Source organism: Bombina bombina, chromosome 1, assembly GCF_027579735.1.
Source record: "Bombina bombina isolate aBomBom1 chromosome 1, aBomBom1.pri, whole genome shotgun sequence".
In the NCBI taxonomy this organism is placed as follows: Eukaryota; Metazoa; Chordata; class Amphibia; order Anura; family Bombinatoridae; genus Bombina; species Bombina bombina.
This window is the reverse complement of record NC_069499.1, coordinates 451,747,674-451,768,645: the sequence shown is the minus strand read 5'-3', so window position 1 is coordinate 451,768,645 and position 20,972 is coordinate 451,747,674. Positions and strand designations below refer to the sequence as shown.

Sequence of the window (20,972 nt, the reverse complement as noted above, 5' to 3'; positions counted from 1 at the left end):
AAACTGTTGAATAATTATTATCTCACTCCTTATAAATTGGGGGAAATGTATCCAATATATACATCTACTTGCCCACAATGTGCATATCCAAAAGCAGATGTTCTACATATGTTTAATCAATATTCAAAGATTCAGCAGTTCTGGAAAAATATTGTATTTTGGCTTAATAAAACTTTTAATACCGATATTATTCTAGAGTCTGAAGAGATTGTCTTTCTTAAAACTTTAAAGGATAATCAGCCTTTACAAAAAAACATATTAAATACAATAATCCTTTTAAGTAGACATCTTATATTGACGTTTTGGAAAGGGAAAACAGCTCCAAGCTTTTCACTTTTTATCAGGGAAGTACAAAATCAAATAATATTAAAATCTTTTCATCTACAATTAGCAGGCAATTTAAAAAAAAAAAAAAAAGTTTATATTAGGATGGCTCCCCATAATCAAAACGTATCATCCTCAGTCCTTTTCTAAGCTAGAATAGCTTTGCAGATCTGGTATCACTAGAGTTATTTCCAGCTGGATGGATCTCGCTCTATAGAGAATCATATTAATAGCTAGAAGGGGTTGATAGATAAATCTATCGAATATCTAGTTGCTTGCCTCCGGTGGGCGGGGCGGTTTGTGGGGGGGGGGAACACACGACCCGCAGGTTTTTTTTTTTTTGTGTTTTGTTTGTTTGTCTGTTGGTTTTTTAGTTCAAGAACAAAAAGGAAATAACCAACATAGAGGTAAAAAAGTGTTCAAAGCCATAAGTATGTAACGAGTTGATTGCTTAAATATTTGTTAAGGTCGTATTATATCTTTTTCTTTTTTCTGTATATTTTGATTGAAATACAAGCTTTTTCTTATTTTGAGTCTTTTCAAAACACCCTGCGTGGTGTGAAATAGACACATTCTATGTTATAATATCACTGGTTGGTTATAAATAAAGATAATTGAAAAAAAAAAAAAGATAAGATCCAGTTCTCTGCCAAATCCCATAAAGAGAAGTTTTTATTGTAGACTCGCTTAAAACTATCTCCCTTTATATAAAATTGCAAGAATTACAAAATACAGAACAAATTTCAAATATTCAAAATTTCTAATGATCTGGATGACAAACAAACACAATTTCAGCAAAAAAAGGACAGTAAACCCATAATTTTACCCCCCTTAAGTGCTTAATAAGAATAAAACATTCTCGTTACACATCTATTATCCAATTTATTTACTTTTCTTTTAAATTTCTTGTAAATTTCTAATGATTTCCAAGCCCTCAGTGATATTCATTATTACTGCATGTGCAAAGCACCCAGTGCATGTGCTGTTCCTTAAAGGGACATTAAACCCATTTTTTTTTTTTTCTTTCATGATTCAGATAGAGCATGCAATTTTAAACAACTTTCTAATTTACTTCTATTATCTAATTTGCTTCATTCACTTTATTATTTGCTGAAAAGCATATCTAGATATGCTCAGTAGCTTCTGATTGGTGGCTGTGGATAGATGCCTTGTGTGATTGGCTCACCCGTGTGCATTGCTATTTCTTCAACAAAGGATATCTAAAAAAATGAAGCAAATTAGATAATAAAAGTAAATTGGATTGTTGTTTAAAATTGTATTCTGTACCTCAAACATGAAAGAAAAATTATTGCTTACATAACCTGTAATAAATCGTGCACACTATGGCACATCGCCATTCCCGTGAGCACCACTTCGATCAGCTGCCTACCCTGCAGGAAGTCACATAGAAGTGGCAGGAGTAGAAGCAACAGCATAGTACCATCCTAGTTAACGAAACAGCACAATTGTTTCTATCCGGGACTACAGTTACCATAATGCAAGTCAGTTAAAGTGATGGTAAACTTTACATGATTTAAAATCAGGTCCGGAATCTAATGCTATATGGCTAAAGAACCAATTGGAGAACAGTTCAAACTCACTTTAAAATTTTTTTTGAATTTTGAAGTGAGCGGCCAGAGCATTGGGTATTAGAATGGAACGTTTAGATTAAAAGGTAATTTACAGCGCATCTTCATTATAAATGATCAATTAAAGTCCCTGTAAAATATTGCTTAGATCCCGGACCTGATTTTAAAACATGTAAAGTTTACTATCACTTTAAGGAAGTCTGCATGTGCTAGAGAACATTTTACATTGTGCATGTGTGCGGAAGCATGTGCTGTGATAATTAATATGCATATTTTACACATTGTGATAGGAAAAATATCCTATCGCAAAGGAGTCAAAGCCAAGTCAGAAAAAAAAATAATGCATTTGAAAAGTAGCAGTCAGCTCCACAAAAGGTGGCAAGTATTAAATGATACAATAAAAACAAAATCTAACCAACAAGAAAGAACAAATATAAATTAAATTTTTATCTACAGAAAATAGATTCAGTACTCAAAACTTTTTATTTTACACAATTATCACAATTATTTACTGCATATATTAATATAAAGTGCTTACCCAAACTGTTGTATACTATCCATTTAAATAAAAGTAAAAAATTATATTTATTGTCTTCAATAGTATTAAACTGTTATCATGCACTCCCTGGACTTTTCAAGGACATTTACCAGTTTATGATTTTTCACTGAAACACAACATAAGACATTTTGTATGAATCAGTACAAAACTGAATCACTTTTTAAGAGAAACAGATTTGTAGTTTTTGAGATATTTAATATACAATTATTATTTTTTTTGACACTATGGACTTCATGTACTAAGCAGCATAACCTTCACCAGAGCCCTTGCAGGGCAAGTTCTCAGGTTCAAGCCTGCTTCCTGCAATGTAAGAAGCAATGGTCATCAGACCACAGCTTCAGACAATCTGCGCCACCTCGCTCGGGTTGATTGACAGGCCCTTCTCTCGCACGACAGAAGAGGGCAACATAACACACTCACTTGAGTGTGTAATGATACATACGGGCAGCGGACCTTCTAAAGTTGAGAAGCTTGTCTGCACGCTGTGTAATACATGGATGCCCATGAGGTTTTTTGTACTCACCTATAAAAAAGAAAACAAACAAAATACTGATTTCTATTCATATTTTCTCACACTAAATAATAAAAAAAATGCTTTTCAGATACAGATGATGCTTGTATCAGTGGGGTAATGCAACATATGTCTAAAATATGCAGGCTACTTATTTAAATGGCATAAGACATAGGGGGCGAATTATCATTGTGCGAGTGGACATGATCCGATATTGCGGATCATGTCCACTGCACATTGATAAATGTCGACAGCATATGCTCACTGCATTTATCATTGCACCAGCCGTTCTTGTGAACTGCTGGTGCAATGCCGCCCCCTGCAGATTTGCGGCCAATCGAACGTTAGCAGGAGGTGTCAATCAACCTGATTGTATTCGATCAGGTTGATTTCCGCCGATGTCTGTCCGCGACCTCAGAGCAGGCTGGCAGGCGGACAGGTTATGGAGCAGCGGTTTTAGAGCTTGATAAATATGCCCCTTAGAATAACAGAAGAGGAAAAAAGGATTGAGGGAGTACTTAAAGATAAAAATTAGAGCATGGCAGCGAGTTTATAAGGGCTAATGAGATGTTAGCAAATATTAAAAGAGGGCATGGATGGTAAGAAAGCATAATTTTGTCGCTATATAAATCCTGGTTTAGACCACACCATTGAGTAAGGAGTGCAGTTCGGGGATCAATTTTAAATAAGGACATTGCAGAATTAGAAAAACTACAGGAGAAGGGCTACGCAACTATTAAAGGGGGAATGGAGGATTTAAACTATGAGGAGAGGTTAGCCAAAGTGGGTCTGTTTGCTCTAGTTTAAGAGGTGAAAATGCTCACTTTATACTAAATATATTCATGCCCATATACAGAGTTGGCATACAGCACTGTTTATTCCAAAGATACATTTTTGGCTAAAACCAGAATCTGGAATATGGACTCATGTGTTAAAAGGGTTGGCTTATAATTGATTATGTAAATTCAATTGGGCAGCTTCTTTATTGTAAATCAAGTAGGATTTGTATGGCTTGAACTCAATGGACTTTTGTCTTCTTTTAAACTTTTATCTAATAATGTTACTATGGATTTTCGTTTTTCAAATTTCAGAGAATTCCAGTCCATCAGAAAATATTTCTCACAAGTTTTGTTTATCTAATTCAGCTGCCTTGAGCATTGTGAGAAGGCAAGAGAAAAGTGTGTATTTTTCCACTTTATGTAATTAAATGGGTTAAAATGCCACCGAGAAGACAGCTGAAAAGGGATTACAACAATTGTATAGCAACTCAAATAGACAAAATAGGGTGGCATTTTAATATTTGATTTCAAGAGGTAAATGTGTTACATTAAAATACTTGCAAAACTCATGCAAAATGCTTCTGAAGGATTTGAATACTGCTCATGAACAGTCATAATCAGATAATATTAAAATAAAATGTAAAAGTGGGTGTCAAATAAAAAGAAAGAAAACCATGCAAAAAAATCTAGTAATTTTGTAATGGATTGGAATGGGCGATAAAATCTGAAAGGAAAAACAAAACAAAAAAAACCCCCCATCATTTTTGGACAAAATATGTAAAGACACCTCAAAACTTTTGGGTAACACTTTGCAAAAATATGTGTTGTGCCAAGAGGCTGCCTTTTTTTTAACACACATTTATATAATAAATATATTAAAAGACAGCAAATTAATTCACAACAAAATAAACTCATATGGCAGATCTTAGATTTTCAATCTAACAGTTAAAATAAAGGAAACAAACACCTTTGCCACCTGGGGAGAATTTTTTGTGACATCACCAATAACATCACTAATGGTGTCACAGATGACATAATCAGTGACACCATGAACATCATTAGTACTGACATTTCACATCATAACGTTATTACGTGATTAAAGGGCCATTATAGTAGGAAAATTACATGCTTTTATTTGGAAATACAGTTACACATAGCTTTGCAGTGTCACTACTGATAAAATGGCATGTCATTTTTATCAGTATAAAGGCCACTTAATGACATAGCTCACACATTATCAGTTAAATGAAATTTTAAAATGACTGACAAAGTTTTAAAAATGGTTTTTTTTATTTTTTTTATAGTTTTTTAAAGTTTAAACATTATTGTCAACAAAGTTTAACTAACTGCAGGTTCTGGAAAATGTAATAAATTATAGTACTCTTGGATAATGAAAATCTCATGCAATTTAATGTTACATTGTTACATATAAGTTTCATCATAATTATGCTTTAAAAAAAAGTGTATGACTGAAACTGTAAATAAACATTAAAAATTATCATTGCTGATTTATGTGAAACATATATAATTATTATTGTTCTTAGCTTCTGCTACATGAATATACAGTTTCTCTAGCCAATAAATAAGATTATATGAAATATAATAATTTGATTTATTAATTAAATAATTATACAGTTTCTCCAGCCAAGAGTTATTATCTGGAGTTATTAATTAATACTTAATAACTTGTTGAATAAGTATGAAAAATTACAGTATTTCAGTTATCCTATTACTAGGATTTAATAATTGTGTGTTTTAGGTATTATGATAGTTCAAATTATTCACTCTAAATATCTATTAAAAATAATTGTTCTTAGATTCTGCTAAATGGGGTATACAGATTATCTAGCCATAAAATTAAGTTTTACCGATATATAATAAGTTGACTAATTATTATTATTGTTATTATGATTAAATTCTTATAATCATGTTAAAGTTAAATTATTGCGATGCAAATGCACACTATTTCACTATTCTATTACCTGAATGAACAACTGTTGTGTTATAGGTATCATGAGTATTTAAATTTATTTTACTCTGTATATCCACATAAAATAATTGAAAAAAAAAATATTAATTTTATTCTTCAAATACAATTTTTTCTTTAAATCTAACAATTTTTATGAAAGTTTGAAACATCTGACAAACACAAAATGATGCTGTATATTGATATCTTGTTGCAGATTTTTTGTTTTTGTTTTGCATTGTACCTAAATTTACAATGACATTAATATGTGAACTGATATTTTATGTAATTGATGATGTTATGGGTGATTAAACACAAAAAATATCCCAAGGCTTAAGAGGGGTGCTCAGTAAACAGGGATTATTTGTAATTAACTTAGATATATTGTCAACAACCTGAAGTTAGAGTTGGGTAATTTAGGATATTCTCAAAATAAATCCAAATATGTTCTTTTGTTTGTTAGCATATTATCTAAAAGATTGTATTTAAAGTATTACATACGTAAGATGAAGTTTGAAGGAAACAAAATACAATCTATTTACAATATACAATATATACATATATAATTTTACAGTAAAGTAATGAGATGATTATTTTGATAAGTTAAAGTGGACATAGAAACATTTTTTATAATGTAATGTTTATTTTAAACATCCATTTTGTTGGTAAAATGTACAGGGATTTTTGCTATGACAGAGCAGTCCAAGTATACACTCCTTGGTGGAATATATATTTCTTTTCAGTGGCCAGGGGCACTTTTAAGATTAAATTTGAGCCTCACTGTAGCATTGGCCTATACATAAACCATCTCAAGAAAACTGCAATATGTACTCCACAGCTGTTTAGGATGTAGGATAAAAGTACAAGAGTGGGTTTCTGTTTTTGTTAAAGGTCCAACTTGAAATAGGGAAGTCCCTTAAAGGTTCTAAACCCAGGTAAAGGGCAACTTCAAGGATAACCGATCAGTTTAGTCCAGGACAAAGCTCCAGGGGGTGCTTTGCAGTACGTACAGTACATTTTAAAAAGTTTTTAACTTAAATACTGGACCCCTGCAATGGACTTTTTCTTGACTTTGTCTGACTTCTTGGCTTCACTCTTGTCCCTCCTCATAGGTCAGATAACAGTTATTGTGATGTTCGCTGGCACCAGTTGATCTTTTCATTAGGACTGCACTGGTGCAGATGGAGCAAGGGTCATTATATAGATTCACAATTTATAATTTAATCAGATTTGACTTATTTTGTTGTTGTGATAAGTTTAATAAACCCCCTCTCATGCTGCAAAATATAAAAGGACAATAATGTTTACAAAAATTTGTAGGGTTTATTACAAAAAAATGATGAATGAGTTCCCAAGCAATAGTTCCAATTGATGCCTTGGTCTCCCAGCAAGTGCCATATATATATATAATTGAAGTAACTTACTAGTCTAGAACAAATGTTTCAGATTGTTATGTCTTCCTCAGGTAAAAAACAAAACAACTGCCGCAAAATTAAATACATTTTCAGGATATATCTATAATCATGACAAATGTTTCAAATATATAAAAATGTTTAATGCAAATACAGAGTTTTTGATTTACTCATGCATACAAATCATTCTGTTCCCTTCAAAATGACTGTTTAAACCTTTATCTTGTGTTCCTTCCTCTCAAAAACAGACATGATGGGATTGATAATCAAAGATAATTTATAGCACTGCATACTTTTAGGTACAGAGAAAAGCTTAGTAATTGTAATTTACAGCACCTGTCAGCCACAATGCATCAGACATGACATGAAAGTGAGTTATTTGTTTGACTGATTTATTGTTTAAATATGAATAATAAACTAGAGCATTTTTAAAAAATGTTTATATTATTTGCTTCCAATAAAATATCAAAACATTTTTCACAGAAATATGGTCACCCCAGTTCCCAATAGTTTAATGACACCTGTTTGATAAACTTGAAAAGCAATACTTGAAAACAATTTTTTTAGGTGGGGAATGTGTTCATAAATATAGAAGGATGACATTTTTCAACAAAAAACAAAGTCAATAGAAGTGGAATTATACTTTTTTTATACTTCCTAGGCAAATATAGAAATTTACTACGATATTAGATTTCAATATATATAATATTCCATCTATAAGCAACCAAATGTGAACCATTGAAACATAAGTAATGTGAGTACTATAGTGCAGTAAACCATTTTCTTTTATATTACTATTCACAAAATGATGGCATGAATAAAATCATTTATTAGAGTTTCTGTTTTTACATTTTTTTACTGAGCAAAAAACAAAAACAAAAAAACAACAAAACAGTGGTCAATTAAATCAGTGTAAGTCCTGGAAGAAATCGGATACATCTAAGTAAAAAAATTAATGCATTGTCTCAAACTAAGTAATAATATTTTTAGTGATGATTATTGGAATGACATTTAAAATAAAATATAAATATATCAATGCCACCTGATCTGATATTTTAACTGCATAACATGGACAAAATATTAAACATAAATAGCAGTGTTATACACACATATTATCCATAATGTCAGCAAAAGGTGATTTAATTTATATGAAAAAAGTGGTATAATTTGTATTAAACAGATAAAGGATAAATCGTTTAAAACCATTTAAGCACTGCATAAATTCTTTACAGAGTAAGATGTTAGTATTCCTTTCTTCACCAAACACAAAAAGTATCAGACAAATGGTCCAAAATTTAGCATTGGAATATTCATTAGCTGAGGCGCGCTGCGGTTAAAAAGGCGCCAATTACCATTTTATATACTCCAGACAATGACACAAAACAAATGTTCTCGATTGGCACTCGTCTGTTGAAATTCAAATGAGGACCAGTTGGATTCATTTGTTTTCAGAGTAAGTTTTTATATTTTTTGTAGCAATTAATATTTACATTGTGCTTGTAACTTCATTTCTCTGTAGCCATAAATCAGAAATCCAATTTCAATTTCAATCTTAATCTATCCATCTAGTTTCTTTTATTTTAATCACATTTTATGTCTCTATTATTTCATTTATATGGGATGAAATATTGCATTGAACATACAAACACAATTCATTTTCGAGAAGAGATTTATCAGGGTAGCAAACTAAAAAAATAAATAAACAGGGACTTAGCTAAAGCTTCTATTCACCTGGGTGATGGCGTGTGGGTCCTTTTTTTTTTGTTAAGTCGTACACACACACACACACACCACACAAAACGAACAAAGGTCAGCACCCAGCCGCCACTTGAATGTGAGATTTTTCTTTTTATTCCTCTTGATGTATTGTAGGCTCTGTGTTATTAGTCTTAATGATAGAAAATTGTAGTGTTGATACAAATCTTTTTTCAAAGTAGTAGGCGGGAGTTCCATTTGTTAGTAAGTTTTTTTCTGTGACTAAAAGCCACGGACAGTACATTTATGTAGCAGTAAAAGGCCTACATGCTCTTTCCATAGCAGAGCTAATTATTCCTACTGTGACCACCTCGCTGATCTGCACTGTTCCGAGTACATCCTCATCTGCACGCCTGTTCCTCTCTGTAGATGGTGTCAGGGAATATGAAAAACCCTATAATGAAACCATTTTCATGAAGGAGAAAGGCTACTGGAGTTGCACTCGCCTACAAGAGGCTCAATTATATGAGTAATTGTGATAATTTTCTACATTCATATCCTTCAATGGGGGAGAAGAAAAAAAAAAAGAGGCACAAAGGAAAAAAAAGGAAAATTACTTTAACAAGAAAGTACGGAGTAAAAAATGGGAGGAAAAGACAAAATGGGAAAAAAATAATCAAGGGTACAAAAAAAGTTTAAAAAAAATAGATCTGGAAGGAGGAATATGAAGAAAGGGAGAACAACAGATATGCTGAAAAGCTCATGTGCAGCTGGGTTGCACAATTAAATTGAATTTTTTTTTCTGCAGTTGATGAATGTGACTACCTCAAATGTGCCTGTGTAGTTAGCTATCATTTGTTGTTCTCTGACAGGAAAAGGATAATTACCTCTCAGAAAGAATCAAAGGCTGACATGCCCTTTAGACACAGCTATGAATGCAGAGCTCCATAGAATGTTTGAAAAAGAATCTGGGTACTATGGCCCTTTGCACAGCAGAATACATTTTGTTAAAATGCAGAGCACCACCAGCAAATTTGTTTGAACCCTAGGTGTTCGAAAATGTGAGGTGCACCTATCGACTCATCCCCTTTGCAAAAATAAAACTGCATTTTGAAATCTTTTCTATTATATTCATGGATAGTAAGATAGTGAGATATGCATTAAATTTCTCATCCCAGTAGGGGTCTGATTCACATTTCCTATAAAAGAACAGAAAAGACACTATCCTTTTTCCCCCGATGCTAGTTAGCCTATAATTTAAAACTGTCAAAAACACAATTTTGTGCAAAGTCTACTATAGAAAGCTTCTGAGATATAACCCAAAGAGGTTTTGCTAAAGTTTGATTCAGACTCAGTTTCAACATTTCTAAAGCAATAAATACATATAAATGATGCATTGATGTTTTTTTTTCCCTACTAGCACTCTTTGATTGCTGGAAGCAACTGAGTGAAGGAAAAACATCAAATAGATTAAAATTGAAAAGGACTGTATGGTTAAGGGTTGCATATTTTAAGAAATCAATCTTGTTTTATCTTAGTTGCATGATTAACATAAGAATAGCTTATATATTATTATAATCACAAATATATCAGAGTATACATACAGTGATAAAATGTAACACAAATATACAAATTATTTGATTCTAAATCTGTGTAAAATAACAGATACAACAAACAGTGTAAATACATACAATGCGTATTTACACTGATAAACATATATATGTGTGTGTTTATATATATATATATATATATATATATATATATATATACACACAGAGACACACACATTGTACATCTAGGTATACATGTATGTGTGTAAACATACTGCGTGTGTGTGTGTATATATATATTTACACAATGATTTATTTTCTATCTCTCTCTCTCTCTCTCTCTCTCTCACTATATATAGATATATATATATATATATATATATATATATATATATATATATATATATATATAATTTTATTTTAATTATATTGTTCCAGCTACAGCTATTTAAATCAAAGTTATAACTATTATATAAATAAGAGATGAACAAGACATAAAGATACTTTAAGTCAGAAAAATTATAAATATACATAAAAGTGTTGTTATAAATATTGTCTACACCATAAAATATTATTTTTATCCATTAAGGTGAGGATTATTATCAAACTGTCATATTGTTTAATTGTAACATTGTCTATTTAAACCATCAGCAATAAATAATAAAGGATATTACAAGACATCTTGTGGCCATAACGTGTACTGTGGTTTGATGACTTTATAAAGAAACAGATTTTTATTTTACAACAATTTACTGATTAACATTCTAGATTTCACTGATGCAAGATAATCATGTAAGTGCAATTCTTGTCCAGTTATTTTGATTTATTTTAAAAAAACACAACATTATTAATAGACCCCCCCCCCCCTAATATATATTATACACAGTGCAAGTATTTTCTGACATCTCTCTTGCATACAGTGAACATACAACCATCTTTCACATTGTGTGCATATGTCTTCCATTTGTTTTCTGTTTTAAAAAGAAATATATAACACATTAACTGTTTAAGTACTGAATGTAAACTAGTTATGTTTTCTATCTTGTGCTTTTATGCCCATCTCAAATTGTTTACAAAGTATGTAACACTTAAGTGGCAGTTGATTTATAGACATAGCCTTCTCTTTTTTCCAGGTATCTTTGCTGACCCAAATGTAATTCACTTTTAAAAACCTTTCTTACCCAGGAACAGCATTACAGTCTATCAGTTCACATACTTATATCAAGCTGAAATGATGGTTCGGAATCATAAACATGTCATCAGCTTTATACCAAACCACCAATAACCTTTGTCCTGCTTGCCAGCCTTCTTTTCACTTGTCAGAGTACAGCTTACCTGATTGTGTTTCCAATTACAGAGAAGGGAGCCCCTGGTCTGCAAGCAGCAATTGCTTCATCTCTGCATCTCTTTGCAATCTCCACTAACTTTTCACCACGTTTATCCACATTTCCCACTAGAAATGTTTCAGAAGTATCTCCATGATATCCTTCATAATAAACCTAATTAGAGATGAATAAATTGTATTAATGCAACATGAATATTCACATTTTATTAAACCAAGAACATGGACACAATTGATAGCCGTAGAAGTTAACTGAAAATATAAAAATATTTTTAGGGAGTGTTTATTTATTTTCATTGAAGCACAACATTGAGAGAGATATATTAAATGCTGTAACTTTTCCCTACATTCTTCTATGACAATAAAATAAGAAAATTAATTTAAAAAAAATCACCACTTTAGGCAGAAAAGTAAGAACAAAAGGAAAGTCACCAAAATGTGTTTATTTTACAGAACTGTGCTCTATTTCATATGGCTACTTTAAGTTAAAAGACTGAGGTACTTATTTTTCTTTATTAAACACACACAGAGTAAAATTATTCTACAAGGTATTGTAAAGCAGACCATTTGATTAACAAATAAGGACTCCCTGTATGGCCACGGTGGAGATCATTGCCCAGCACAACACGGAAAAAAGGCCTTGACCACTCTCCTTCCTCTTGCAAATTATTTTTAGTTACTTGAGACCCCTGGTTATGATACTCAAATTCATCTGCACACCACATGTAGATTTTTCCAATACCCTTCTGTTATGGAGTCAGGTAAAATTAACAGGATCAACATATTTGTCTTAGGAATAGTGTTTTAAAAGAATAAAAGCTGCCTGGTCTGTTGTTTGTGGTCATTTTAAAAATAAATAGTTATGTTCCCTTTTTTGTATAGATACAAATATGAGCTATAGATTGCAAAAATGTGTCATTTAGCAACTCACTTTGTCCATTTTGTAACTTACCTTTTTGCACAAACTAAAACTGTATTGGTGTAATCACCCTAATTGTAGCTACACGTAGGTTGTGACTTTTTTTTACAGTATGTCAATTACATATACCACCTTAAAATGTACTGTAAGATAGTATGGCACTTACACAATCTTAATGCCAATTACACATACCACCTTAAAATGTACTGTAAATAGTATGGCACTTACACAATCTTAATGCCAATTACACATTCCACCTTAAAATGTACTGTAAATAGTATGGCACTTACACAATCTTAATGTCAATTACACATACCACCTTAAAATGTACTATAAGATAGTATGGCACTTACACAATCTTAATAATAAAACAAATAGAAAAGATGTGCATCTGAGGACTATTTAATTTAATATTACATATTTAACCATTGAGTGTCTTTTTTCTCAGCCCCCCTAACTTTACATAAAGACCCAATGTTTTTAAAAGCAAATCTGTATCAAATAGTTTGCCTTTTTTTTTAATTACAAATATTCTCTTGTATATCCTATAGATTGTAAGCTCTGTAGCGTAGGCCATCCTCCTCTGTTTTATTGATGTCTCTTTATTTCTTTTTTTTACCATGAATCAGCATGATTGTGTGCCCTAATCATGTATCCTGTACTACAGAGCTTGGCATCTCTTTACAAATAAATAATAAACTACACACTCTTTCTTATATCGGAAAATAAATCTGCTTTGATTTGCTGGGCAAAATGAAACGATTCTGAGAAAATAAGGAATAAGTGAGGTGTATTATTGTGCAATATGCAATGATAACCATGAACTGTTCTGTGTGTCAAAATGTGTTTCCGGTATCATTCATACAATACTACTTTACACCAGTTTCCAACGACATTCATGAAAAAACAACACTTTGTGAACCAGGAAATGGTAGGTAAATAATAGACAGGAAAACTCCAGAGGCCAACACAGTGGGACATAAAGCCACTGAGAACTTTGGCTGCAAATATTAGACACATTATTGCTGCCAAAATTGTGTAGGTACCAAAAAACCCCCCTTTGACTTCAATGGAGCGTGAAAACTTAAAAAAAAAAAAAAGAATACCCATACTTGCGCGGTAACCCGATCACGTTTAACCAAGTCTGCTCAACCCTACAGATTATGATTATTTCACATTCCAATTTTCTTCACATAGAAGCACATGTTCTATTTATTCTTAAATACATATTTCTATATATATCTGATGGATGTTTGGTAAAATATTTATATGTACAAGTTCTCAGAAAAGTGAGTACACTCCTCACATTTTTGTAAATATTTTATAATATCTTTTCATCTGACAACACTGAAGAAATGACACTTTGCCACAATGAAAAGTAGTGAGTGTACAGCCTGTATAACAATGTAAATTTGCTATCCCCTCAAAGTAACTCAACATACAGCCATTAATGTCTAAACCGTTGGCAACAAAAGTAAGTACACTGCTAAGTGGAAATGTCCAAATTGGGCTCAATTAGCCATTTTTCCCTCCTTGGTGTCATGCGACTTGTTAGTGTTACAAGGTCTCAGGTGTGAATGGGGAGTAGGTGTGTTAAATTTGGTGTTATCGCTCTCACACTCTCTTATACTGGTCACTGGTCACTCATGGCAAAGAACTCTCTGAGGATCTGAAAAAAAGAATTGTTTCTCTACATAAAGATGGCCTAGGTTATAAGAAGATTGCCAAGACCCTAAAACTGAGCTGCAGCACGGATGGGAAGACCATACAGCGGTTTCACAGGACAGGTTCCACTCAGAACAGGCCCTCGCCATGGTCGACTAAAGAAGTTGAGTGCATGTGCTCAGCGTCATATCCAGAGGTTGTCTTTGGGAAATAGACTTATGAGTGCTGCCAGCATTGCTGCAGAGGTTGAAGGATGGGGGGGGTCAGCCTGTCAGTGCTCAGACCATACGCCACACACTGCATCAAATTGGTCTGCATGCCTGTCATCCCAGAAGGAAGCCTCTTCTAAAGATGATGCACAAGAAAGCCCGCAAACAGTTTGCTCAAGACAAGCAGACTAAGGACATGGATTACTGGAACCATGTCCTGTGGTCCGATGAGATCAAGATAAACGTATTTGGTTCAGATGGTATCAAGCGTGTGTGGCGGCAACCAGGTGAGGAGTACAAAGACAAGTGTGTCTTGCCGACAGTCAAGCATGGTGTTGGGAATGTCATGGTCTGGGCCTGCATGAGTGCTGTCACACTGGGAAGCTACACTTCATTGAAGGAACCATGAATGCCAACATTTAATGTGACATACTGAAGCAGAGCATGATCCCCTCCCTTGAGAGACTGGGCCGCAGGGCAGTATTCCAACATGATAACGACCCCAAATACACCTACTGGAACAGACCCTGAATCAGAAGGTCCTATCTCAATGGTAGAGTCCATGGTGGAATAGGTGACATGTCCACCAAGTCTGCATACCAAGTCCTGCGTGGCCATGCAGGTGCTATCAAAATCACCGAAGCTCTCTCCTGTTTGATTCTGGCAATCAAACGAGGAAGGAGAGGAAATGGGTGGAAACACATGAGCCAGGTTGAACGACCAGGGTACTGCTAGAGCATCTATCAGTACTGCCTGAGGATCTCTTGACCTGGACCCGTAACGAGGAAGTTTGGCGTTCTGACGAGACGCCATCAGATCCAATTCTGGTGTGCCCCATTGCCGAATCAATTGTGCAAACACCTCCGAATGGAGTTCCCACTCCCCCGGATGAAAAGTCTGAACGACTTAGAAAATCCGCTTCCCAGTTCTCCACTCCTGGGATATAGATTGCTGATAGATGGCAAGAGTGAGTCTCTGCCCATTGAATTATTTTGGTAACCTCTATCATCGCTAGAGAACTCTTTGTTCCCCCCCTGATGATTGATATATGCTACAGTCGTGATATTGTCCGACTGGAATCTTTATGAATCTGGCCGACGCCAGCTGAGGCCACGCCTGAAGCGCGTTGAATTATCGCTCTCCAGTTCTAGAATATTTATCGGGAGGAGAGCCTCCTCCTGAGTCCACAATCCCTGTACTTTCAGGGAATTCCAGACTGCACCCCAGCCCAATAGGCTGGGCGTCCGTCGTCACTATGACCCACAATGGCCTGCAGAAACACATTCCCTTGGACAGATGATCCTGTGACAACCACCAAAGAAGAGAGTCTCTGGTCTCTTGGTCCAGATTTAACTGAGGAGATAAATCTGCATAATCCCCCATTCCACTGTTTGAGCATGCTAAGTTGCAGTGGTCTGAGATGCAAGCGAGCAAACGGAACTATGTCCATTACCGCTACCATTAAGCTGATTACCTCCATACACTGAGCCACTGACGGGCGAGGAATGGAATGAAGAGCTCGGCAGATGGAAACATTTTTTGATTTCCTGACCTCCGTCAGAAATTTTTTCATGTCCACCGAATCTATCAGAGTTCCCAGGAAAGGAACTCTTGTGAGAGGGAAAAGAGAACTCTTTTGTACGTTCACCTTCCACCCGTGAGATCTTAGAAAAGCCACCACGATGTCCGTGTGAGATTTGGCTAGTTGAAAAGTTGACGCCTGGATTAAGATATCGTCCAGATAAGGCGCCACAGCTATGCCCCGCGGCCTTTGAACCGCCAGAAGGGACCCTAGCACCTTTGTGAAAATCCTGTGAGCTGTGGCCAACCCGAAGGGAAGAGCCACAAACTGGTAATGCTTGTCCAGAAAGGCAAACCGGAGGAACTGGTGATGATCTTTGTGGATAGGAATGTGTAGATACGCATCCTTTAAGTCCACGGTGGTCATATATTGACCCTCCTGGATCATTGGCAAAATAGTCCGGATGGTCTCCATCTTGAAGGATGGGACTCTGAGGAATTTGTTTAGGATCTTGAGATCCAAAATTGGTCTGAAGGTTCCCTCTTTTTTGGGAACCACAGATTGGAGTAGAACCCTTGCCCCTGTTCTGTTTTCGGAACTGGGCAGATCACTCCCATGGTATATAGGTCCTCTACACAGCGTAAGAACGCCTCTCTTTTTGTCTGGTTTACAGACAATTGAGAAAGATGGAATCTCCCCCTTGGGGGAGAATCTTTGAAATCTAGAAGATACCCCTGGGTTACTATATCTAAAGCCCAGGAGTCCTGAACGTCTCTTGCCCAAGTCTGAGCGAAGAGAGAAAGTCTGCCCCCTACTAGATCCCTTCATGCTGTCTTGGTGGCAGCAGCAGGCTTCTTGGCCTGTTTACCCTTGTTCCAAGTCTGGTTAGGTCTCCAGACTGACTTGGATTGAGTAAAATTCCCCTCCTGCTTTGCGGCAGGGGAAGAGGGTAGAGGGACCACCTTTGGAAGTTCCGAAAGGAACGGAAATTATTTTGTTTGGTCCTCATCTTATTCGTCTTATCCTGAGGAAGGGCATGGCCTTTCCCTCCAGTGATGTCTGAAATGATCTCTTTCAGTTCAGGCCCGAATAGGGTCTTACCCTTGAAAGGGATGGCTAAAAGCTTAGATTTTGATGACACATCAGCAGACCAGGACTTAAGCCATAACGCTCTACGCGATAAAATGGCAAAACCTGAATTCTTCGCCGCTAATTTAGCCAATTGAAAAGCAGCATCTGTAATGAAAGAATTAGCTAGCTTGAGAGCCCTAATTCTATCCAGAATATCATCTAATGGGGTCTCAACCTAAAGAGCCTCTTCTAGAGCCTCGAACCAAAAGGACGCTGCAGTAGTTACAGGAACAATGCACGCTATTGGTTGGAGAAGAAAACTTTGGTGAACAAATATTTTCTTCAGAAGACCCTTTAATTTTTTATCCATAGGATCTTTGAAAGCACAACTGTCCTCGATAGGTAAAAGTTGTACGCTTAGCCAGGGTAGAAATAGCTCCCCTCCACCTTAGGGACCGTCTGCCACGAGTCTCGCACAGCGTCAGATATGGGAAACATTTTCTTAAAAGTAGGAGGGGGAGCGAACGGAATACCTGGTCTATCCCACTCCTTAGTAACAATTTCCGAAATCCTCTTAGGGACCGGAAAAACATCAGTGTAGGCAGGAACCTCTAGGAATCTGTCCATTTTTCACAATTTCTCTGGAACTACAATAGGGTCACAGTCATCCAGAGTCGCTATATCCTCCCTGAGCAATAAGCGGAGGTGTTCTAGTTTAAATTTTAAAGCCGTCATATCTGAATCTGTCTGAGGGAACATATTTCCTGAATCAGAAATCTCTCCCTCAGCCAGCAAATCCCTCGCTTCAGAACATTGTGAGGGTATATCGGATATGGCTAATAAAGCGTCAGAGGGCTCAGCATTTGTTCTCCACACCAGACCTACTGCGCTTCCCCTGCAACCCAGGCAGCTTAGATAAAACCTCTGTGAGGGTAGTATTCATGACTGCGGCCATATCTTGCAGGGTAAAAGAATTAGATGCACTAGAAGTATTTGGCGTCGCTTGTGCGGGCGTTAACGGTTGTGACACTTGGGGAGAATTAGATGGCAAAACCTGATTCTCTTCTGACTGAGAATCATCCTGCGACATACTTTTAGTAGCTAAAATATGGTCTTTACAATTTATTGACCTTTCAGTGCATGAGGGAAACATTCTAAGTGGAGATTCCACAATGGCTTCTAAACATATTGAACATTGACTTTCCTCAATGTCAGACATGTTGAACAGGCTAGTAATGACTACAAACAAGCATAAAAAGAGAGAAAAAAAGTATACACGTTCTGCAAAACAGTCTAAACATGCACTAAATTTTTCAAAATTTTGTATGTAGAACCCACTATAGGCAGTTAAGATTGCACCCCAGAAAATTTTAACAATTAACCCCTTAATTTCCAAACCGGATCAAAATTAGCCTAGATCCAGAAAAAAACACTCTCAGCACCTTGCCACAGCCCTGCAGTGGCCCTACCTGCCCCCAGGGATCGAAAGTGTGGGGTAAAAGCTTCGATATGGCCCAAAACATCTACCAGGGCCCTCAGAAGTTAGAGCTTGCTGTTTACTGACAAAACTAACTGCGCATCGGAGGCTCAAAAATAGGCCCCGCCCATCTCACTCGATGTTTCCTCAGCCTTAAAGAACCGCACCAGAGTGGTTATAACTAGCCATGTGGGTCCTAAGACCCGAAAATTAAGCCATGCGTGTCCTAATAAAGTTGCCCAAAAACATTTATTGCCCACAAAAACGTTAAGCACTCCCTCAACAAAAAAAACGTTTGCTGACAAACATTTGATTCAGTGTCAACCATATTAGAAACTGGCCCCATATGCAAGCTAAATAATGCCCTTCTTTTAGCTCTAGGATTACTGCTTACCCTTACCCTCCTGGGTATAATGTCAGCCTTTCTGAAATACACAGTCTCTCCAGAAAAATATGACTGAACATACCTCATTGGTGCATAGCATGAAACCGTTCCTCACACTGAAGTTTCCTGTACTCCTCAGCCTCTGTGGGAACAGCAATGGATCTAAGTTACAAATGCTAAGATCATCATCCTCCAGGCAGCAGTCTTCATCCATCTGCTGCCTGAGAGTAAATAGTACACACCGGTACCATTTAAAATAACAAACTCTTGCTTGAAGAAATTAAAAACTAATATTTTAGCACCTCTTTCACTTTACCCTTCCTAGTACTTAGAGTAGGCAAAGAGAATGACTGGGGGGTATAGCTAAGGGAGGAGCTATATAGACAGCTCTGCTGTGGTGCTCTTTGCCACTTCCTGTAGGGAAGGATAATATACCACAAGTAAAGGATGAATCCGTGGACTCGTCTTACCTTTATAGATGAAAGTATTTTTTAACCCCATAACTACCACAATGCGATGTATCAGCCATTGGGTTTAACCTTAAAAGTTGAACACACGTGATAATTCAACGCATAGATAGCTATGAAGGTCAATAACATACGGTCATTTAGATAAGTATTTGTTTGAAACAAGGGGAAATTGTTTGCTCACATGCGATAACATTTTCAATTAAGTTGAGCTCTCATGTAGTTTGGGTAATTTAATATAGTTCATTGGTATTTCTATGAATAAAATCTATCCAAACTTTTTATGTAGCAGACAACAAAACTATCAGTGGCCAGTATGGGGCTTGTATTTTACTGTATGGGGCTTGTATTTTACTGTATGGGGCTTGCTTTGGTTTCTTTGGGACTTACATTGGTCTGTATGGGTCTTGAATTGGACTGTTTGGGGCTTGCATTGATCTGTATGGGGTGTGCGTGTGTATTGATTTGTATGGAATGTGTATTGGTGTGTGTAGGACGTGCATTTTTGTGTATGAAACTTGCATTTGGACTTGTATTGGTGTGTGTGGGAAACTGCATTGGAGAATATGGGGCTTGCTCTGGACTGTATAGGGCTTGTGTTGGTCAATATCATGCTTGCATTGCTCTCTATGGGACTTGCATTAGTCAATATCGGGCTTGCATTGCTCTCTAGCGGGCTTGCATTGGCATGCTCTCTATAGGACTTGCATTGGTCAATATATCAGGCTTGCATTGCTTTCTATGGGACTTGTATTGGTGTGTGTGGGAACTTGCATTGGGACTTGTATTGGTGTGTGTGGGAACTTGCATCAGGACTTGTATTGGTGTGTGTGGGGAACTTGCATTGGGACTTGTATTGGTGTGTGTGGGAACTTGCATTTACAGTGGCTGGGAGTCAGTGTGACCAGGACAGAGGAGGAGGATATTAGTTAATTGGTGTTGAAGTAGTTTACTGACTACATCTGACCTCCTGAGTGTGACTAGTGCCACATTTTAATTATTGTGGGCTGGGCCCTTGGCATAATTTTATTGCATGATGGGGCTGGGGTATAATTTTATTGCAGGTGGATTGGGCTTCATTTTATTGCTGGGGGCAATTGAAGGGGGGCTGGAGCATAATTTTATTGCAGGGGGGATTCATTTTATTGTTGGGGGGCTGGGGAAATCATTTTATTGCTGGGGGCATCATAATTTTGTTGGGGGCATAATGTTATTGTAGGGGAGATGGGACATAATTTTATTGCTGGGGCATAATTTTTTTGCAGGGGGGGCCTGGGGGCATATTTTTATTGCAGGGGGTCTTCATTTTATTGCAGTGGGGCTGGGGGCATCATTTTATTGCAGGGGCATCATTTTATTGCAAGCTGCTTCATTTTATTGCTGGGGGCATCATTTATTGCAGTGGGGCTGGGGCATCATTTTATTGCAGGGGGGCTGGGGCAATCATTTTATTGCAGGGGGGGCTGGGGCATCATTTTATTGCAGGGGGGCTGGGGGCTTCATTTTATTGCTGGGTGCATCATTGCTGGG

General features: G+C 36.2%; 1 protein-coding gene across 4 annotated transcripts in view; it reads right to left on the bottom strand.

Annotated features, from left to right (window-relative positions):
• The window catches only part of METAP1D (methionyl aminopeptidase type 1D, mitochondrial), a 764,107-nt gene that overhangs the window by 141,174 nt on the left and 601,961 nt on the right, over positions 1–20,972 (bottom strand). For all 4 annotated transcript variants that reach the window (XM_053698437.1, XM_053698438.1, XM_053698439.1 and 1 more), the window contains one exon: positions 11,721–11,884. In XM_053698437.1, the coding sequence (XP_053554412.1) occupies positions 11,721–11,884 (164 nt within the window). The remainder of the gene's footprint in view (positions 1–11,720; positions 11,885–20,972) is intronic.